The 22479-nt window shown below is 47.0% G+C and overlaps 1 protein-coding gene across 20 annotated transcripts in view; it reads right to left on the bottom strand.

Moving 5' to 3' along the window:
* MVB12B (multivesicular body subunit 12B) overlaps positions 1 to 22479 on the bottom strand; it is a 483962-nt gene that overhangs the window by 131070 nt on the left and 330413 nt on the right. For all 20 annotated transcript variants that reach the window (XR_014051736.1, XR_014051740.1, XR_014051739.1 and 17 more), the window contains 2 exons: positions 5511 to 5618; positions 511 to 607 (listed from right to left, as the gene is read on the bottom strand). Coding sequence is in view for 16 of the 20 variants with exons in the window: in XM_081484011.1 (XP_081340137.1) it covers positions 511 to 607; positions 5511 to 5618 (205 nt within the window). In the remaining 4 variants the exon portion in view is untranslated. The remainder of the gene's footprint in view (positions 1 to 510; positions 608 to 5510; positions 5619 to 22479) is intronic.

The raw sequence follows: 22479 nt of genomic DNA on the forward strand, positions 1-22479 counted from the left end.
CTTCCGACGTGTCAGCCACTCACTCCTGCTCCGTGCTGCTCAGGGGCTTCCCTCAATTTCAGATCTTGAGGACTCTCACTCGCAGTCTTTCTGGTTCTGACTTTTCCTGTACGCTCCAAGAACCAAAAGTGGGGCTATCAGGGCACTTGTATTCCCTGAGCGTCTTTTGGTTTTTTCCCTTTTGCTTCTGGGTCTTGTGTGAAGCTTGGCTTCAGCATCGCTGGAGGATGGGCTAAGGACAAACTACAACCGGTTTCCCGGGTGAACTGATTCAGCAGGGAGCCCCATTCTCAGAGAAAAGGGTGAGTTCCGCTCACTTCCACGCCTCTACCCAGAACATGCCAAAGGAGAGCCAAGTCAGACACATGTCAAAAGCAGCAGGGTTTACTTGTGGGCACGCAGTAAGCCCTCCTAAAATGTTTCTGAAGCAAACCACACATAAAAATGTCTACACATACACGGGAGGAAGAAGACTCTCGCTGTGGCGAGTAGGGCCAGAGGGTGACTCACGTGTGTCCACCGTCTCCTGAATCGGGATGAAGCCGACAGGCAGGGTGTCCTTGATGTCGATGAGCTTCATGTCCACTAACACGTTCCCTAAATGGCTCTTGGGAAGAAAGAAAAGAGATACAGATGATTAATCTGAACACGCCTGTGGTGGGTCTGCCATTCTGGCTTCAAAACGCATATTTAACACAATGACTCATGCAGCTTTACGACAGCAGGTTAATTAGAGTAGGTGCCAGTTAATGATCCCCAGCGGAGGACTCTGGTGGCCCCCAGGAAAAGATTTCGTCTGCAGAACCTCAAGGCACTCACTTAGACGTGGCTTGGTTAGCAGGACAAGTGGCCCAGGAGATGCCTGAGATGTAACCAAGCAGAGGGTAGCTGTGCACCCATGTCCCGGGGCCACGCGGCTGCTGAGCCCTGAGCATCAGCTCTCGGGCAGCAAGTTTAGAAAAGCACATTCCCGGGGTGGCTGCTGCACCGGGAGGTGGGGGAGCTGCATCTCTAACAGAGAATCAACCACACTCCCCAGTGATCGCTGGTCTCTGCATATTGACACGCATTTCGGTGGCTAGATATGTTCTGTAAAACCCCACGAATCATAAACTCACACAGAGTGGAAAAGCCCTGCTGCCTAATATTACACATCTTCTAAAATGACGTGCACAGGGGCCTCTTAAAGCTTCTACTTAGTGGTGGTGCACGGGGCCCACAGTGCACAGTTTCCCGTAACCAGAGCAAAAATATCTTCGAAGATGGCACGCCGTCCTATAATTGCGAGAGAGAATTCTCTGCAAACGTGCTGGCACTTGCAGCCCACATTTCAAGTTGGAAACGAGCTCTAAAGAGATCTACCCTACAACTTAAACAAAGCGGGGCCACCTCGGAGGTTTCATTAACATCTTCAGAGTCATTTACAACTTAGCTTCCCCTCTCTCTAGTTAGAGCCAGTTAGAAAAAGAATGATGCTTTCCCATCCCAAATCTCTCCTGTTAGAATGCTAACAACACACTTGGCATGCCCATCTTCCAGAAATGCCCAAGCCTCCATAAGCACACGCACAGCTTGCTTGTTCTGTGTTTCCAGACAACCCCACCACCTTGCCCTGCACAGCAGTCCCTCCGGAGTCAAGCCTGGCCTGCTTAGAGAAGGGTGTGGCCCTCAGTCTCTGTGGCCCTGCCCCGTCCTGCCCAGTGCCAACACCATCACTGAAGGCCAAGCAGGGAACTCCTATCATCTAAACTCTATGCTTTGTTCTCTCTTGGCACTCTCAACTTTCCTTCGTATCAGTTTCTAATGGCACGTTTGTGAGGTTTTTATTTAGCATCTGCTTCCCCACCAGGGTTTAAGAACCATGAGGACCAAAACCATCTCTGCTACTACTATATATCCAAGCCTAGCATAGATCTTGGCAAATAGTAGGTACTCAATAATTACTGCTGAATAAATTGCTATTTGGGGGTACATTTTCAACCGGGTGGGCCACTCAGAATCAGAAATCAAAATGGACTTGCTCGGACAACAAATCTAAATAACGCCAACAAAAATATTAAAATTATATTTAATAAATGCATTATAAACCAAAAGTACACAAACAAAATAAATTTCTGAAATTTAGCCATGAAGGTCAAAGTGTCGAGTGTAAACTATGACCAGTATTTTCTCGGCGCTGTGGTCAGAAAGCCGTCTCTCTGAAAAGCTGGTATTTGCAGAGGATTTAAAATGATTACATTTCAGGTAGCTGGGTCTCGGGAAAACAACACACAGGCCAGCACAGCAAATGGAGAGCAGAACCCTAACACGGAGTAAATCTCTGACCATGGAGGAAGGGTTTGAACCATTAACCCAACTCGCAAACATCAGCTGCTTTCAGAATCGCCTGATCTAATCTATCATACATTTTTTTTTTTTAATGGCAGTTGCTTCTCCATGTCATCACTGCTTTCTGCATTGAGAAATTAACAGCTGGGTATGTTTCCCTGCCCTATAGATGGATGGGCGTTCATCAATATCGTTCTCCAACGTCTTCCATCTGACAAATTGGGTTTTAACAGAAGTCAACTGCAAACCACTTAGCGACCTCACCCTCCACACTCTACGAACGTCCCTGATCATAAAGCCAGAACATCAGTGCTGCAGCCATTAAAAGAGGCATGAAGACCCCCCTCTCATGCACACGGAATGGGAGGTTGCACTGTCAGAGCTTCCTGCAGCCCAAGTGAGGTCCCTCAGCGCCCGGGGCTGCCGCTGCACCGGGTTTAATACAGTAGGTCTGCAACACCATTAATTTTGCCTGTTCCTCTCCCCTCCCCCATCCTGTGCTCTCTTTCATTTCCTCCTCATAAATATGAAGAACGTATTCCCAATCCTTGTTGAGCAAATGATTCATGCCAAAAGCCCAATATGCACTGACTCAGGGTATTTATATTGTCTCTGGTAGCCAGTATTTGCTAGTATACTGTAATTATTTTTGACAACCTTGCATTTAAGGTAGCCACAGATAACCAACTTAATATTCAAATGTTCATAAATCCTTCTGTTTAATATCCTCCCTACCTAATCTATGTACATTATTATTACAGGTAATGCAGAAAGTACAGGGCATGAAAAGTGCAATTAATCTCGATCCTTCCCCAGGAAGCAATGTCACTCCAAAGCCAGGTTTCTGTGTTAACAGCATTATTGGGGGAAAGGAATTCAGGTTCCAGAGGAGTCTCCCCAAACTCCTACACAGGGAGTCTCAAGTCGCCTAATTAAGAATCTGTCCAGTCTTGAGATTCTACATTCCTCCTTTGCAGTTGTAAAAAATTATGCCATGCAAAGTCTTGGCTCTGACAGCGGGGCCAGGACAGACTGGCTGTAACAGATTAAAATACGGCTCATTCCTGCTCTACTCCTGGGCTGGCAAGGGGGCCCCTGCTGCCCCTTTGAACTGCTTTCCCTCCGCATCTCACTACAGGACCCATTCATTCTTTTTCTGAAAATAAAATGCACCTAATTTCCTTACTGCCTCAAAAGCGGGGCAGAGGATTCTCCCACTGCCCTTGTCCTCATCCTACACCCTCTCCCACATGCGTCTCACCATGCCCTCCTGCCCCTCACACAGTAAGAGATACAAAGTAGGCACTCAGTGAGCATCTCCTGAATGTTCCACAGACGATTAGATCAATGTATTTTCTACCATCCACTTACCCATGACACTAAAATTAACAAGCCCCAGTGACCGCTCTCTGTCATTTTTTTAACTTGTTATTGTCCCTACTCCAAGGGATCAAGGGCTCTTCTGGCAGAGAGTACTGACACCCCCATAGTCTTCAAGGAAATGCAACGGAAATCAAAAACAGCCAATGAGATCGTGGCTGTCCGCTGCAGCTGCGGTCTCCTCTTCAGCGGGAGGGGCCGAGGCTGAGTGGAGATCAGGAGTGAACATGTGAAACCACCGGGCAGAGCAAGGGTGGGACATGAGATGCTCAGTCCTCAGGAGCTGGTCCTGCAGCCCTGCACGGCAGTGAGCACGCGGACTTCATGAAGAAAGGGGGAGCCAGTGGCAGAAGAGAGGTGACAAAAGCTAAGACTATGGATAGCTTCAGAGTATATAGGTAACCTCCAGGGACAAAGGGGATGAGAGAGCACCACAGGTGGATATGGACGCAGGATGGAGGGATGGAGCCAGGGGCATTGCCCGAACATCACAGGCCTGACATCTGGAAAGGTAACCTGGCCTTCAGCCCTGCCCCTGGGGTCTCCTCGCTGCACCGTAACCTGAAGGTCCTGCTCAGACCCACCACAGGCCCAGCTGCCAGGACCTTCCCTCTTCCATCAGGAGCGCTGCCCTTTACAGCGAGCATTTATTACTCTCATCATGAGTGGGAAAAAATGAGAGCAACGAGTCCTCCCTGAGTATGTTAGAAATCATTTTCCTAACAAACACTTATCAACAAATAGGAACGGACCAAGAGTGCGGACCACAGATCCACATGATGGTCCACAGCCAGAAAATGCTGCAGGGATGCACGAGGACTGTGACAGGACCACGGGGCTGTGGGCTTGTGATGGAGAGACAGACGGTGACCCTTCCCCTTCCAGGCTTCTGAATGGGGATGTTTGAATCTGATTTTTTTAAAAAATCACTTATGAACATATTTTATTGTTGCCATAAGATTTATAAAAATCATAAAAATATTTCCCACCCATCTGATTTTTTTTTTGCATTTAGGCCCAAAATGAAATGGCATCCCTAAAATATGAAAATCTGACTGCTCCCTGTTAGGGTTAGGGAAGACAGGTGTCCTTAGACGAGCACATAAACTCCCTGATCTCAGGAGCTATTACTTTAAGAGTTTGAGAATGGAGGCAGCATATTTGCAGAGTGCTCAGGACAGGTCTCACATGGAAAGGATACTCACAAGAGCCACTTCTCTTTTTTCTGAACCACCTATTAGAACACATTTAGTAGGTGCCTTTAAAATTTCCTAATTTATAGGCTTAAGTATTAAAAACAACACAGTAAAAGTAATCTGCATGAGTGGTGGATACCTATCTGCCGAAACAATGAAATGTCACATGGCAGAGAGACATGGGGAGAAAGTCAACACGGCCACGTCTCGGGGAGGGGTGACCGTGGGGCATCCTCTGGCTATGCTCCCCTCTGTCGGTTAGCTTTAAAGCCAGCTCCCTTGGAAGATGCTCACATCATCCTACCCTGCAATTTGTTACTTGGACGAAAGGTAGGCAGGATGAGAGCTCTGAGAGAAATCATCTCCGGGTTTCCTTTGGAAAACAGGTTTTAATGGAATTCACTACACACTGGGTATGTGGTTAATAATACTGTTAATAAATGAAACCCAGCGGTGGTTGCTGATCCTACCCTGTTTACTTAAAACCACAGATAAATTAACACAGCGATGAAAATAAACCACCACCAAAAAAGGGAGGAGAATTTCAAACACAAATGGAAATGACTTGTGCTCACTTAGCAAATGGAAAGCCACTACTAGACTTACATTTTCTTTGGAAAAGGATCTCGTGAAGCACAGGTATCGGGTAACCTTGGATTTAAATAAGCCGTCTTTCCAGAGGTCAGCATCCACACCATCTGCTGTCTGAGCGACCTGTACCAAAGAGACAAGAGGACGAAGGTGAGGCAGGGGGCCATGGAGGGCGGGTGTGAGGAGCTTCCGTACCTGCGCCAATTAACTCCGGCCCGGACTCGCGCGGCATCTCATTAGTCCACTTCACCAGGCCCTGGGAAGAGATTTTTCCAAGAGGGGCCAAGGGAGAGTGTGAAAAATACAACTTCTAAAAATACTGTCCCTGGGGAAGTCATTGATTAAAGACACCCTGACAAAAGTGGTTCTAATGAGAAAAGAGGAACTTTTGTTTGTCATGGACCAAGAAGGGACTGGAGAAGTCAGCACATTAAGGTGCTCATTACCAGTCACTCCAGGCACGGTACAGGGTGCAGAGGGAAGTCCAATGGGGCGTAAAATGCCACCTGAGAGGGGCACTGCCTGCCAGGAGCCTGGCACGGCTCTCTGCTCCGGGACTGACCGGGCTGGCCAGGGGCTGCTATCACTGGGCATGGGGGGGCAGGCAGGGGGTCAGAGAGGTTCACCCTGCCCTGCTTCTTTTTGGCACAAGTTCTGTGAGTGGAATTCAAGGTTGAAAACCAGCGTGATAGGAAAATAAAAAAAGACTCGGCTGCTTGTCTCTAGTCTCACTGAGGAGCCATACTCTCGTATACGGCTGTAGAAATTTTCCTCTAAGGGCTTCCCTGGTGGCTCAGATGGTCAAGAATCTGCCTGCAAATGCGGAAGACCTGGGTTCAATCCCTGGGCTGGGAAGTTCTCTGGAAAAGGGAATGGCAACCCACTCCAGTATTCTTGCCTGGAGAATTCCATAGACTTAGGAGCCTCGTGGGCTACAGTCCATGGGATTGCAAAGCGTCGGACATGACTGAGCGACTAACACTTTTCACTTTCAGTTTCAAAAAGTGTTCAAGGATGAAGCCAGCCTTGATGTGAGTCTTGCGGGATCTGGGCCCTGGGCCGTGGGACCGGGGCCATCAGTGGGAAGAGTTCACAAGGAGGTGGGGGAGGAGGAGAGGAAGGCTGGCCGGGACACACTCTCCCCATTCTCTCCACGATGCTCGTTAAGGAACGATCAGGCCCTGTGCTGCTGCTTCCCTCAGCACCTAACAGGCCAGAGGGGTAATCGACCTCCCACACCCTGGCTGCACCCCGACGGGACTCTGGGAAGACCTGGGAGCAGCTCCCCTCTGGGAGCAGCGCCCTCTGCAGCCGGCCCCCTGCAGTGCACTCTGGGGTCTCCCGGCTCCTCCTGAGGCTTAGACCGTGGGAGGTATGTGTGCTCAGTTGTGTCCGACTCTTCGCGACCCCATGGACTGTAGCCCGCCAGGTTCCTCTGTCCATGGAATTTTCCAGGCAAGAATACTGGAGTGGGTTACTGTTTCCTTCTCTGGGGAATCATCCCGACCCAGGGATCGAACCCACATCTCTTGCGTCTCCTGCATCGACAGGCAGATTCTTTACCAGCTGAGCCACCAGGGAAGACTGTGGAAGCCTTCCTTGATCTGACAAGTTCCAGGCTGTCCTCACAAACTGCTGAAAACGCCTCCGTTCTTTACACAAAATTGCCCTGATTCTGCCCCGTCCCATGTCCACACCGCACAGCAAGTCCACACGGCTCGGACGGTAACGTGCGAAGCCGGGAGTGTGGGGGCCGACTCCACCAGGAGGGTCCCAGAGCCCCCACAGCCACGTCCTCCCAGGGAGCCCCTGAAAAGACCAAAGGCCAACTGGCAAAAGAAAAGCGCTTGCTTTCACACCGAACAATTGTTAAGTTCATAAATGCCACAAAGGGAAAAGAAGGGTCCTTATGCTGAATATGCAAAGATGTTTGACCTGAAATCTGAAGGAGGGATGGAATGGCGACATTCTCAGGGACAGTCTGGTTCAAGTATGTCACTCACTCCCACAGAAAGAAACGCGGCGGAACAGACCAGGCCTTGTCCGCACTTGCCCCCATAAAATGGTCATACATCAAGTTCCTCAGAAAACCCGAGACTTAAGGCAGTGGCCCCAATTCTACTACCAAGGATCCCTTACGCTTTGTTTTCTCCCATGGGTTCCACATGTGAACGATTTTTGTTCCCCAAAGTGTACTTGTATTTCCTTTCCAGTTCAAAGATGTAGCCATTTGGGAATCACCTATGGATTTAAAGAATACTCCTTTAGGAAAAAAAGAAATATCATGTCAAATTGCACAAACCTATTTCTCAGATGCATCGCAATTTCAGAACCATTAAAATGTGACAAGATGCCACAGGAACAAAGAAAGAAGGGAACCTATGTGGTTTCTCTATAATAAATGCATTATTTTTGATAAATATTTTAAAAAAACAGAGTCTGCAGAACACGCAAAGGCTGTGGTACCTCAGGAGAGCTGCATTCTGCTTTCCAAGGAAAAGCCTGGGGGTTCAGGAGCGTTTTCCCGGCTACTGGGAATTCCACCGTGGGGTGGTGCGCCCCTTCACTCAAGGCCATCGTTTCCAGGGTTTGAAAATGAGGATTCCCTCCTCTTGTCCCACTGCTAGAATCTTCCCTTTCCTGAATGAGAAGACACCCTGGTATGATGAAGAAGCCGCTGCAGGAATGCAAAGAGGGGAGAGGGAAGCAGGAACAGGCCTGCTCCTTCCTCAGTCCTTCTCTTCCTCTGTCCCTGCAGTTAACGGGCCTCCAACCTGCTCCTGAGACCCATTCAACAAGGTCCACCATGGTCCAGCTCTGCCCTGAGCCACAACTCATGTGTGGTGAAGTGAAAATGTGTAATGCCCTCTAACCCTAGCCAAGGGGAGGTGAGGAGGGAGGTGAGAGTGAGAGAGAGAGAGAGGGAGAGAAGCATGTGTGGGGGTGTGTGTGCGAACATGCGTGTGCATGGGTTGGTGTGGGTGTTCAGAGCACAGAAGTGCCTGCAGCCAGGGGTCCACAGGCTGGGCTGGATCCACCTCCAAGGCTGCTTGGGGCACAGGGAGCCCAGATCTGGCTCAGCAGCAGGACTAGGAAAGTGGCCCTGGAGGAACAAGGCTGGGCCTTCACAGCTTGCCTTCCCTGGAGCAGGAGAAGTACCCAGGCAGGTAAAGGTGCTTCCCAACCTAAACTCTCCCCATGGCAAGTTGGACTAGCTACAAGGTAAGTTGGAGAAGGAAATGGCAACCCACTCCAGTGTTCTGCCTGGAGAACCCCATGGACAGAGGAGCCTGGCGGGCTACAGTCCATGAGGTCACAAGGAGTCGGACACGACTGAAGTGACTGAGCATACAAGGTAAGTATGTGGTCAGTAGCCACATGGGTGCCCCGCAGAGATTCACATCTAAATTCTGTCCCCGTGAACTCAGTCTTGAGACTCAGGATGGGAAGGGGGGACAGGGAGGCAGGCTGGGGGTGGAGGAAGAGGCTTCTACGTACAGCAGACCCCAACCTGACACCCCAGGCTTAAACAAGCCCCCACCCCTGAGGGCACTGTGGGGACAGAGGGGATAATGCATGAGACCTGCCTCAGTGCTCACCCGGGACCCCATGAAGCCAGCGCCAACAGACAGGTCTACGCAAACATGACGACGTGAAACATGCTTTTATAGCGACATCACACTACATCAGGATTTGAAAAGCCCTGCATTGTCACATGGGGGCTCAGCTCCAACCTCTGGTCCCTGGGGTTCCTTCCCCATCTCTGGCACTAGACCTGTTCTTCTACACAGATTATGTACTTGTGTGATTGACCTTTACCTGCTCTATTGCCCCGCCACTGACAAAAGCTTCGCCAAGCCAAGGACGATGGCTGATGGCCGCTGATCCCCTGTACTTAGCGTCCTGCCTGATACACGCAGGCTCAGCCACAACTGGCTGAGGGAGTGAACGGACAAATCAGCCCGTAGATGTGCAGCAAACTGTGAAAAACCAAGTAACCCTGCTAGCTGCTGGAGTAAGGTAATACAAATTTTAAAAATGAAATTTCCAGGACTTAATGCCTTGAGCTGAGTGTACGTGTCCCCTTCAAAATCACCACTTGCGGCCACACCCCCATTTCCACAGCGAGGCCACTTATTCTTTCGGTTTTATCTGTACCCTGTCTTGTTCCCAAAATGACTTAGAAGACGCCCAAAGCCGCTGCCAACTGCAGTGCCCTGGGCGTGTCTGTCATAGGGGTTCACACGTGAGTGCACACACACACACACCCCCCTCATACACACTCACACGCTCACACCCTCCCTCTCCTTTTCCCATCTTCCCAGTACAGGAGCTGCCTCTGCGGAGGAAGAGGTGGGCAGTGACAGACAGGACACTTGGGTTTACCTCTCTTCCCTGCCAATATTCTTCTAAAATGACAATCCAGTGGAGGCAGTAGGGAGCCACTAAAATAAAGAGAAAGAGAGGAGTATAGCACGAGGCAGATGCCATCGGATGTGTAGAGACGTGGGAAGTGGAAGGTCCTGGGTGTAGCAGAGGAGGGGGGACAGACATCCCAGGGCCCCAGACACCACTGGGATGAGGGTGGAGGGCCTGGAGATGAGTGGGATGCGAGTTTGGAACTGGAGACAGGCAGAATAAAGACGTTAGATTCCTGGATCCCCACTCTGCTTCAGAAGTATTTTCTGCAGAAATGGGATCAGCAGGGCTCAGGGCTCCAGGACACCAGCTTGGTGGGGGAGGAGGTGAAGGAGGAAATAAAACTCCAGAGTCAGAGCAGAGGGTAATAACTACGCACACTGAGCTGAACAGTGACTGAACGGTGGGCCCTCCCCTGCCCCCTCCGGGCCCACCCTCCTGCCTGCTTCTGGCACCTTGGGAGCCAGGTATACCCTCCTAAATGCTGCAAATTGAAGGATGCGTCTCTGGAGAAATTAAAGAGTGCCAGAGAGAAGACCAGCACCCACAGGCTCTGAGGTCTCTGGTTACAGTTACAAGAGCCAGCTCCCTGGTGCACGAGCTGCTGTGCAGCCCGCCAGTCCTCAGGCCCCACCCCACCACAGGGCTCCGACCCCAGGAGCTAGGGCTTGGCTCTTAACTGACAGCAAAGAATTACCAGGCACTGGGGGGAGTCTCAAAGATGATGACAGGGTCCAAATTATTAGAAGAAAGGGAACCTGAAAACAGCACAGAAAACATGAGGAAACGACAAAAGCTAAAGAATAAGCAATCAAACCTGTAATAAATATCTTCAGAGGGATAAGTGAAGAGACTGCAGTCACCAAGCAAGAACTGGGTTTCCCTGGTGGCTCAGACAGGAAAGAATCTGCCTGCAATGCAGGAGACCCGGGTTCGACCCCTGAGTCAGGAAGATCCCCTGGAGAAGGGAATAGCTTACCCACTCCAGTATTCTTGCCTGGAGAATTTCATGGACAATCCATGGAGTCACAAAGAGTTGGACACGGCTGATCGACTAACACTCTCACTTTTTTTTTAAACAAGAATAGAATGTTGTGGGAGACATTTTAAAAGAAACAATTTAAGACAACACAAGGAATTTAGACATAAAAACTTATCGCTAAAATTAAAAAAAAAAAAAAAACCATATTGGAGGAGAAAATTGAGGAAATCTCCCAGAAAATAAAATACAAAGGTGAAGAGAGAAACTAGAGATGGGAAAAAAAAGAAAAAGAAAAACTAAGAAAACTGAAGAATCAATATAGCATCCAACAATTAATGAAATTTCTGGACAGGGAAATAAAAAATGGAAGAAAAGGTGAGCCTCCACGTTAAAGAGGTCCTGAGAGTTCTAGCACAGTGAATAATAAAGGCCCACCTCAAAGCACAGCCACTGAATTCGCGATGAAGAAAGCGCCCTTAAAACTTCCAGAGAGAAGTAACAGGCCACATAGAGGAACGGAATCACAGTGTATCCGACTTCTCACCAGCAACTAAGGGGTGAACAACCTCTTCAAAATTCCAAGGATTTCTGGAATTCTCCACCTCAACCAGCGTCAAGTAAGCAAGAAGGCAGAAGAAGACCTTTGCAGACATGCAAGGACTTACAAAGTTCATCTCCCGCTGCCTTTTCTGGGGAGCCTAGAGGAGGATGCGCCAGCATGACCGGGGACTGAGTCAACACAGAGGAACTCGGAGTTCCAGGAACAGGCCCCCACACAAGACAGCCCGGGGACGGCCTGTCCCTGGATGGAGGGAAAGGAGAGAAGGTCGTGGAAAGAAGAGTGATGTGGGCCGTCTCTGGGGGAGGAGGCAATGCGGACTGAACCCTGGGAAGAGGTGCCGACGGGCACGCGACAGACATGCCAAGCATTTACAGGCGTGAAGCTCTGCGTCAAAACATCACTTAGTAACTAACCAGAAAACTTTAAAGAAAAAATGGAGATTCTCACGTGAAAATCGATAGGCGTCCAGACAAGTAAGCAAATGAAAGAGATAAGTCAAGAACTAATTCCAAGAAAAGGAAAAGGTTACAAGAAAGAATCTCCAGTCCTGGTGCATCACTTGATCCAGTGGTACCCAATGTTTGCCTCGTTATGATGTATAAACACTGCCCACTAATGTACCAAAATTGTGATACTGCCTGACGGGCGAAGAACATGAGAAAACTCCATGCGCAGGATAGGAGATCGAGAAATAAACAGTACAATCACATTATTTAGAAATACGGAGATGAAGTACCAGAAGTGAAAAAATCTAAAAGAGCTGAAAGTAACTGCCTCTGGGGAATGAAACAGGGAGAGCAGGCAGAGGCAGGGCTGGGGTGGCTACACTTCCTTAAATCCCTTAGTACTCTCCGATTTAACTGTGTAGGCATCACTTTGTTGAAAGAAGAAAAGTGAATTTTAATTTTAAAAACTCAAGAGAGCTGGGGAGATGGCTCATGGAAGACAGGATGGGGGCGATACTCCCTGGAGAGAAACCGTTACTATGAGGACCACACAGATGTTCTTGCAGGTACAGCGTGACCCGGCTCCGGTCATCTCCTTAGTGTGTCCCAGCATGTGATGATGTCCAAAGCTGCACGTGCCTTCTCCACTGCCGAGTCCACCAAGGGAACAGGAGCATGTGCAGGAGCCGCGGCCCCCAAGCCTAGCAGAACCACACCGGGGCCTTGTACAGCTGCCTGCCCAGCCCGGGCTCAGCCTCTGGCTCGTGCAATCCAGGCCCAACTTCCTTCCTTCTCGGGCTCCAGCTCAGAGGTCACATTCTGCACAACCACGTGGCAGTCCCAGAAGGAAACCTGTGTTCAGGAAGCCCAGAGAGCCCACGGGGCATGGGAAGGAACCCCTGAGCTTAACTGCAGGAAAGCCTCCTGGTTTGAGGACAGGCAGAGGGGCAGGGATCCCGGCCGAGCACTCACTGCTCTCCAGGCTCTGGTCTAGGCAGCTTCTGTGCAGAGTCTCACTGAATCCTCCCAACCACCCAATGCAAAGGGTACTACTTCCCCCTCAGTTTACAGATGAGAAAATGAGGCTTGGTGAACTTCCATAAACTCACTCGAAGTCACTCCGTGGTCAGAGCAGAGGTGGGGCTCTGTGCCCTCTGACTCTGCCCCCTCAGCACCCAGTAAGCAGAGCACCCCCACACAGCCCAGGGAAGGACGGTCCACCTTCCGGGTCAAGACCAGGGCACCTCTGGGCCCTGCCTTGGGGACAGCTGACCAGCCATGGGCAGGCCTCTCTGACCCAAACACAAAGAACCACCCAGGCCACTTAAAAACAGTGCCACAGAGAAAGGGTGTCCCTGAATGCTGCAGAGAGAACGCCACTGAGAAAGGGCATCCCTGAATGCTGCAGAGAGAATGCCACTGAGAAAGGGCATCTCTGAGTGCTGCAAAGACCGCACTCGAGAACAGTTCTGGAAGCCTGTGGGTTTGGAGAGCTTTGCTGTGATGAGAGGAGAAGAGAAGGAAACAGACTAACTGGAACGCTTTAAAAGGTCCTGTGCATTCACACAGGGCCCAGCGTTCTAATGCTGCTCTTTAACTTGCAGGACACGGGAACACCTGAGCTCACCCACACAAGGGGAGGGTGGAGGACGCAGGCACATGGGGAGCAGGGAGCACCCCAGCCAGCAGGCCTCAGGAAGAGAACACACTGGGGTTCACTTGCTTGGAGAAGAGATGCAGGGACTTGTGTGAGAGACTGCACCCTCGTCACAGACGAACCAACTCTCCAGTCTATTCACTGCATTCTAAACGCTGTGAGGATCCCAACAACACCGCACATTGACTGTGTGCGTTCCAGGTGCCGGGACCGGCCCCAAGTATTTTATTCTCAAGTTGTCAGTGTAAGTTACCTCATTTAACACAACAGCCCTGTATGAGTTACTGTAATAATCGGTTATAGCCGATTTTATAGATGAGGAAACAGGAACAAAAGGATTGTGGCTAAATTAATTATGATATGTCTATGTAATAGACATACATAGGACACATTATATAACTGAAACTAATATAACGCTGCATGTCAGTTATACCTCAACAAAAATAAATTTAAAGAAATAACATTAAAAAATACCCTTAATGTCAACTGTGCAGAACCAATGCAGAACTGAAGGACACATATTCAGTTCTTAGAAAGGATGAAATATGTATATGTATAGAATTATGTCCATAATATATTAAGCGGGGGAGCAGGGATCTTCATGCTAGAAAGCATATGAGACAATCCATATAAGGGGAACATGGACACACCAGTTACTCCTGAAATTAGTATTAAGTGGTACAGCCTTAAATTCCATTAACTTGGTGCTGCCTATCAAAAGCGTTAAAGCTATATATGTCTCGTGACCAAGGAACTTCACTTCTCGGCACAGAGTCTGAAGAGACCATCGGCTTTGTGCACAAGAGTGGATCATCACTTGTTCCTTCACACTGAGCTTGTGGGCGCCAGACGTGGACAAGGTGCAGAGGGCAGAGGGCTGGGCAAGACGGACTTGGTCCCTGACCCCACAGGGGACATTCCAGATGGGGAACGATGCATAACAAACAGGTGGACAAACAAATATGTAGGATGATTTTAGGAGTAATAAGAGTCTTATATAAAGGAGAGTAATGGGGACAGTGACTGAGGGAGGGCAGGCAGGGGACAGGCGACCAGGTGGAGGACCAGGGAGGACCTCTCTGAGGAGGGGCCTCAGTGCCGACCCCTGTGACGGGAAGATACTGTCGCGAGACCTGGAGGCAGAGCTGTGTGCAGCGAGGAGGAGATGAGGCTGACGGGTGGGCCACAGGGGCAAGGGGAGGGCCCTGGGGACAAAGCCTGGTAGGAGGGGACTGGTAAGAGGCAGGAGTCTCGACAGTGTAGAGGCAAATGAGGGGAGCGAGTGACACACTTCTAATCATCAGAGGATGTCCTTACAATGCAGGACTCTGCAGCATCTCAGACAATGCTGAAGACACACATCGCCTGACAAGGAAAGTTGAAGGGAAAGAGTAAGTTACACAACGGTTTCTAAAGTACAATCTTGGGATCGAATAAAAAAAAAAAAGATACAGATGAACTTATTTACGAAACAGAAACAGACTCACAGGTCTCCAAATCAAACCTGCAAAAGGGGAAAAGTGGGGAAAGTGATAAATTAGGAGACTGGGATTAACATATACAAACTACTATATATAAAACAGACAACTAACAAGGACCTACTATAGCACAGGGAACTCTGCTCAATATTCTGCAATAAGCTATGTGGGAAAAGAGTCTGAGAAAGAATGGATACACACACACGTATATATATGGGCTTCCCTGGTGGCTCAGACAATAAAGTACCCACCTACGAATGCAGAAGACATGAAGACGGGGGTTCGATCATTGGGCAGGGAAGATACCCTGGATAAGCAATGGCTACCCACTCTAGTATTTTTGCCTGGAGAATTCCATGGACAGAGGAGCCTGGACTATAATCCATGGGGTCAGAAAGAGTCAGACACAACTGAGCAACTAACACTTTTTCATATATATATAAATGATTCACTTTCTGTACATCTGAAACTAACACAACACAGTAAATCCACTATACTCCAATAAATTTTTTTCAAATATAATCTTATATTTTGTTTTTAAAAGTTGGCTATACAGGAAAAGATTTAAACAAATCAAAGCAACGTATTAAACTACTGTTTGGTTCTGCACAGTTGACATTATGAGTATTCTTTAATGTTACTGCTTTAAATTTATTTTTATGGAGGTGTAACTGACAAACAGCATTATATTAGTTTCAGTTATACAGCATATGATTCAATAGTCTATACACTGTGAAGTGATCACAGTTAAGTCTAGTTAATATCTGTCATGATATGTATTTACAGAATTGTGTGTGTGTGATGAGGTCTTCTAAGACCCACCCTCACTGAGCAAGTTTCAAATATGTGACACAGTCACAAGTAACTATAACTACGGTTGCCATGCTGCTCATGACATCCCATCACTTATTTGTTTTATAACTAGAAGTTTATATCTTTTAACTCTGTATGGTTTTCATAATAAGAAAAACAAAAAATTTTAATATTAAAAAAAGAAAAACAACAATTTAAAAGACTTCATTCAATGGAATGAGAAATAATGATCTGCTGGATTTAAACCTAAGAAACACTTTGTAAATCAGCTCCCCAACTAAGCTGACTGGAGAGGGGCTGGCAGTAAATCCTTAAAACTGTCAGAGGTCCTTCAATGTCAGGATCAAGTACTCTTGCCCAAAGAGAAGCTATTGAAAGACTGCTAACCATGGGTTTTGTCAACCTGTTCACACCCTGGTGTTTTAAGAGAGCCCACCCACAATTCAAAGATGTGCTTGGCAGACAGAAAGAAGTCAAAGGGCCAGGAAATTCTGCAGACATTCCAAAGGAAATATCTGGCAGACGCTAGGAATAAGAGTTGCATTCAAAGGGCTCTTGAAGTGTTAGATCATTCACTGCTGAAACACACACACTTGGCCCAGGTCAGACTGTGGCCAACCAGGGAGCCACTTAAACCCTTACTCAGACCAGTGTGGGCACAACATCCTTCTGGATCTTGAATAGGAGGTGTGACGAAAATGCTTTCTAAAAATGACAAAGTGAAATGAGTCTTTTGACTTATCTGGTGACAAGCCCAGGAACTCTTGGTTTTTGGTTCTGATCTGATTTGCATCATCTTATTGTTTTGAATCCTGAATGGAGACTCAAGCCTGCCAGGAATCTTCAGCTAAAAGTTCGGATATTTCTTAGCCAGAGCAATGAGTGTGTGGCTCCGTCCTGAGCCTGCTGCGGCTCCCTCCACCTCCGGGCTGGTCCCTCCACTCACATGCCAGCTCTCCCTCCTCAGAGTTCATCTTCCCTGAATGCACCTGGCGAGCCCCTGGCTTTGCCCCTGTGGTTCCCTTTCATCACTCAGGGCCCAGCTGACAGAGCCCACTGCAAGGTCTCCCTGCTCCCACCAGCTAGGATTATCCTCTCTTCTTCTAGGATCTTCCCTTCTCATAGCTTCTTGCATCAAACCTCTTCTAATATTGAAGAAACCATAAGACAGAGGAAAGTACTTCAGTTTTTGGAGGCAAAAGGTGGCAACAACCCAAATATCCATCAACTGATGAACAGATAAACAAAATGTGATCTATCCATACCATGGAATGTTACTTGGCCATAAAAAGAGAATGAAGACATGACACATGCTACAACACTGATGAACCTTGGTTACATTATGACAAGTGAAAGAAGACAGTCACAAAGGGCCAGATACTGTACATTTACGTGAAAAGTCCAGAAAAGGCAAATCCACAGACAGAAAGTAGATTCAAGGTTGCCAGGGGCTGGAAGCATGGGGAGATGGGGAGTGACCGCTAATGGGTTTGAGGTTTCTTTCTGGGGTGATGAAAATATTCTGAAACTGAAGATTACATAACTCTGTGAATATACAAAAAACTACTGAACTATACACTATTAAGGGGGAGGGTTTTATGGTAGGTGAATTATATTTCAATAAAGCTGTATTTTGGAAAAAAGCCTTAGACCTGGCATATAACAGACACCCCCAAAATGTTAAGTTCTTTACGATTACTTCTGCTCCTTAAAGTAAGGATCCTACTTTACTCATTGGGTATTTTTCAGAATACCCAGCCCAAGGCCCTGCTGGTGGAACACAATCAGATATTGGCCAGATGTCTGATTGAACAAGTAAAAGAACGTACAGTCTGAAAAATGCACATGGAGTGAAAGGGGCACATCAGAACTGCACGGAACGGCCCTCTCTTTGTTCCACCCCTGACCAGCTGCCATGGTTACCGCAGGCACAGAGAGAACTGGTTCCCAAGGCTGGGCGGGTGGAAGAAAGCAAAGGGCCCTAGAGAAACCCCTGTTAAACTGGAGCCCTGTTTCTGCCTCTGCAGCCCCCAGATGGCCAGGCCAGGACACAGCCCTGGGCCTCCTCCACAGGCCACCTGGAGAGCAGCATCACTGGCACAGAGGTCTCCTCATGGCTGGTGGGCACCCATGTGGACGGTGCGCCCCTTTCAGCCACGGACACTCAGTCTGTGACAGAGCTGTTGAAGCCACACCAGAGGCCAAGGCACAAACTACTCAACAACAGCACTCAGACCTGTGACAATCACTGAAGAATAAAAGATTAGAGCTCTGCCTCACATAAAAATCAAATGCTGGGTGGATTAAAGATTAAATGTGAAAAGCAAAACTTTAGAACTTTTCAAAGAAGATTTAACCTATCTTTATAATTTTAATAGAGACAGTTACTAAAGAAACAGACACATGTATCAGAAAATCTATAAAAGAGAAGACTGATGAATCTTCAGTTCAGTCACTCAGTATGTCTGACTCTGCGATCCCATGGACTGCACACGCCAGGCCTCCCTGTCCATCACCAACTCCCAGAGCTTACTCAAACTCATGTCCATCGAGTCGGTAATGCCATCCTACCATCTCATCCTCTTTCATCCCCTTCTCCTCCTGCCCTCAATCTTTCCCAGCATCAGGGTTTTTTCCAATGAGTCAGTTCTTCACATCAGATGGTCCAAGTATTGGAGCTTCAGCTTCCGCATTAGTCCTTCCAGTGAATATTCAGGGCTGATTTCCTATAGGATTGAGTGGTTTGATCTCCTTGCAGTTCAAGGGACTCTAAGAGTCTTCTCCAACACCACAGTTCAAAAGCATCAATTCTTTGGTGCTCAGATTTCTTTATAGTCCAACTCTCACATCCATACATGACCACTGGAAAAACCATAGCCTTGATTAGACAGACCCTTTGTTGGTAAAGTAATGTCTCTGCATTTTAATATGCTGTCTAGGTTGGTCATAACTTTCCTTCCAAGGAGTAAGCGTCTTTTAATTTCATGGCTGCAATCACCATCAGCAGTGATTTTGGAGCCCAGAAATATAAAGTCAGCCACTGTTTCCACTGTTTCCCCATCTATTTGCCATGAAGTGATGGGACCGGATGCCTTGATCTTTGTTTTCTGAATGTTGAGCTTTAAGCCAACTTTTTCACTCTCCTCTTTCACTTTCATCAAGAGGCTCTTTAGTTCTTCTTCACTTTCTGTCATAAGGGTGGTGTCATCTGCATATCTGAGGTTATTGATATTTCTCCCAGCAATCTTGATTCCAGCTTGTGCTTCATCCAGCCCAGCATTTCTCATGATGTACTCTGCATATAAGTTAAATAAGCAGGGTGACAATATATAGCCTTGACGTACTCCTTTTCCTATTTGGAACCAGTCTGTTGTTCCATGTCCAGTTCTAACTGTTGCTTCCTGACCTGCATACAGTTTTTTCAAGAGGCAGGTCAGGTGGTCTGGTATGCCCATCTCTTTCAGAATTTTCCAGTTTATTGTGATCCACACAGTCAAAGGCTTTGGCATAGACAATAAAGCAGAAATAGATGTTTTTCTGGAACTCTTGCTTTTTCGATGATCCAGCAGATGTTGGCAATTTGATCTCTGGTTCCTCTGCCTTTTCTAAAACCGTCTGGAAGTTCACGGTTCACGTATTGCTAAAGCCTGGCTTGGAGAATTTTGAGCATTACTTTACTAGCGTGTGAGATGAGTGCAATTGTGCAGTAGTTTGAACATTCTTTGGCATTGCCTTTCTTTGGGATTGGGATGAAAACTGACCTTTTCCAGTCCTGTGGCCACTGCTGAGTTTTCCAAATTTGCTGACATATTGAGTGCAGCACTTTCACAGCGTCACCTTTTAGGATTTGAAATAGCTCAACTGGAATTCCATCACCTCTACTAGTTTTGTTTGTAGTGATGCTTCCTAAGGCCCACTTGACTTCACATTCCAGGATATCTGGCTATAGGTGAGTGTGAGTGATCACACCATCATGATTATCTGGGTCGTGAAGATCTTTTTTGTACAGTTCTTCTGTGTATTCTTGCCACCTCTTCTTAATATCTTCTGCTTCTGTTAGGTCCATACCATTTCTGTCCTTTATCGAGTCCATCTTTGCATGAAATGTTCCCTTGGTATCTCTAATTTTCTTGAAGAGATCTTAAGTCTTTCCCATTCTATTGTTTTCCTCTATTTCTTTGCACTGTTTGCTGAGGAAGGCTCTCTTATCTCTCCTTGCTATTCTTTGGAACGCTGCATTCAAATGGGTATATCTTTCCTTTTCTCCTTTGCTTTTCGCTTTTCTTCTTTTCACAGCTATTTGTAAGGCCTCCTCAGACAGCTATTTTGCTCTTTTGCATTTCTTTTTCTTGGGGATGGTCTTGATTCCTGTCTCCTGTACAATGTCACGAACCTCCATCCATAGTTCATCAAGCACTCTGTCTATCAGATCTAGTCCCTAAAATCTATTTCTCACTTCCACTGTATAGTCATAAGAGATTTGATTTAGGTCATACCTGAATGGTCTAGTGGTTTTCTCCACTTTCTTCAATTTCAGTCTGAGTTTGGCAATAAGGAGTTCATGATCTGAGCCACAGTCAGCTCCCCGTCTTGTTTTCGCTGACTGTATAGAGCTTCTCCATCTTTGGCTGCAAAGAATATAATCAATCTGATTTCAGTGTCAACCATCTGGTGATGTCCACGTATAGAGTCTTCTCTTGTGTTGTTGGAAGAGGGTGTTTGCTATGACCAGTGGGTTCTCTTGGCAGAACTCTATTAGCCTTTGCCCTGCTTCATTCTGTACGCCAAGGCCAAATTTGCCTGTTAACGCCAGGTGTTTCTTGACTTCCTACTTTTGCATTCCAGTCCCCGATAATGAAAAGGACATCTTTTTTTGGGTGTTAATTCTAGAAGGTCTTGTAGGTCTTCATAGAACCATTCAACTTCAGCTTCTTCAGCATTACTGGTCGGAGCATAGACTTGGATTACTGTGATATTGAATGGTTTGCCTTGGAAACCAACAGAGATCATTCTGTCATTTTTGAGATTGCATCCAAGTGCTGCATTTCAGACTCTTTTGTTGACTATGATGGCTACTCCATTTCTTCTAAGGGATTCCTGCCCACAGTAGTAGATATATGGTCAACTGAGTTAAATTCACCCATTCCAGTCCATCTTAGTTCACTGATTCCTAGACTGTTGATGTTCACTCTTGTCATCTCCTGTTTGACCACTTCCAATTTGCCTTGATTCATGGACCTAACATTCCTGGTTCCTATGCAATATTGCTCTTTATAGCACTGGACCTTGCTTCCATCACCAGTCCTATCCACAACTGGGTGCTGTTTTTGCTTTGGCTCCATCTCTTTATTCTTTCTGGAGTTATTTCTCCATTCTTCTCCAGTAGCATATTGGGCACCTACCGACCTGGGGAGTTCATCTTTCAGTGTCATATCTCTTTGCCTTTTCATACTATTCATGGGGTTCTCAAGGCAAGAAGACTGAAGAGGTTTTCCATTCCCTTCTCCAGTATACCACATTTTGTCAGACCTCTCCAACATGACCCGTCCATCTTGGGTGGCCCTACACAGCATGGCTCATAGTTTCATTGAAACTTACTATCCTGAAACTAAAAACTTTGACACAACAGAGACCACTCAAAACAGTGAAAAGACAAATCTCATACTGTGAGCAATGCAGAATTGACAATATCCAAAACAAACAAAGAACTTCTACAAATCAATGAGAAAAAAGGAAGAGAAAAAAAATAATATACAACATGTAAAAGCCACATGAGAAAATGTTCAACCACTCTCATGGTGGTTTAGTCACTGAGTCATGTCTGATTCTTTGCGACCTCATGAACTGCAGCCTACCAGGCTCCTCTGTCCATGGGATTTCCTAGGCAAGAATACTGGAGTGGGTTGCCACTTTCTTCTCCAGAGGATCTTCCTGACCCAGGCATCAAACCCAGTCTCCTGCACTGCAGGTAGATTCTTTACCAACTGAGCCACCAGGAAAGTAGCTAAGAACAAATTTAAAATGACAATTTTATACCATTCATGGTACATCACTGACTAAACCATAATAACTATCTGACCAAAATGAGTGGGGCACAAGCTGGCACAGCCCCTTTGGAGAACACACTTACTAACTTTGGTAAGGGGGAAACGACCTAGCAATTCTGCTCCTAAATTGTTCCCTAGAGAAGAAATTCTTAGCATAAAGACATGAGGATTATTATTTGTAATACCGTTTATAGTAGTAAATCATTGGCATCAGTGCAAATCCTCTTCAAGAGAAGGGTGAATAAGTACATCACAGTATATTCAAGCAACAAAAATCCACACAGCCTTAAAGACAGGTGAACTGGAGCTGTATGTATCCACAAGGATAAATCTCAAAAACAATGCTAAGCAAAAAAGCAAGCTGAAAATATGTACAGTAGGATAAGCTTTTCATACAATGATAGCATCGATATAAAAGCGGAAACAAATACACAGGAATGATAAACACCAAACTCAGTGGTTACTCTCGCTTAGGAAGGACACGTGGGCCTAAAGGGTGCACAGGCACCAATAATGCTGTTTCTTTTATTAAAAAAAAAAACACATAAACTTGGTGAACCATTAAGACATGGAAAAGCTG

Source organism: Giraffa tippelskirchi, chromosome 4 (assembly GCF_054371585.1).
Source record: "Giraffa tippelskirchi isolate mGirTip1 chromosome 4, T2T-mGirTip1v1.2.pri, whole genome shotgun sequence".
Taxonomy (NCBI): domain Eukaryota; kingdom Metazoa; phylum Chordata; class Mammalia; order Artiodactyla; family Giraffidae; genus Giraffa; species Giraffa tippelskirchi.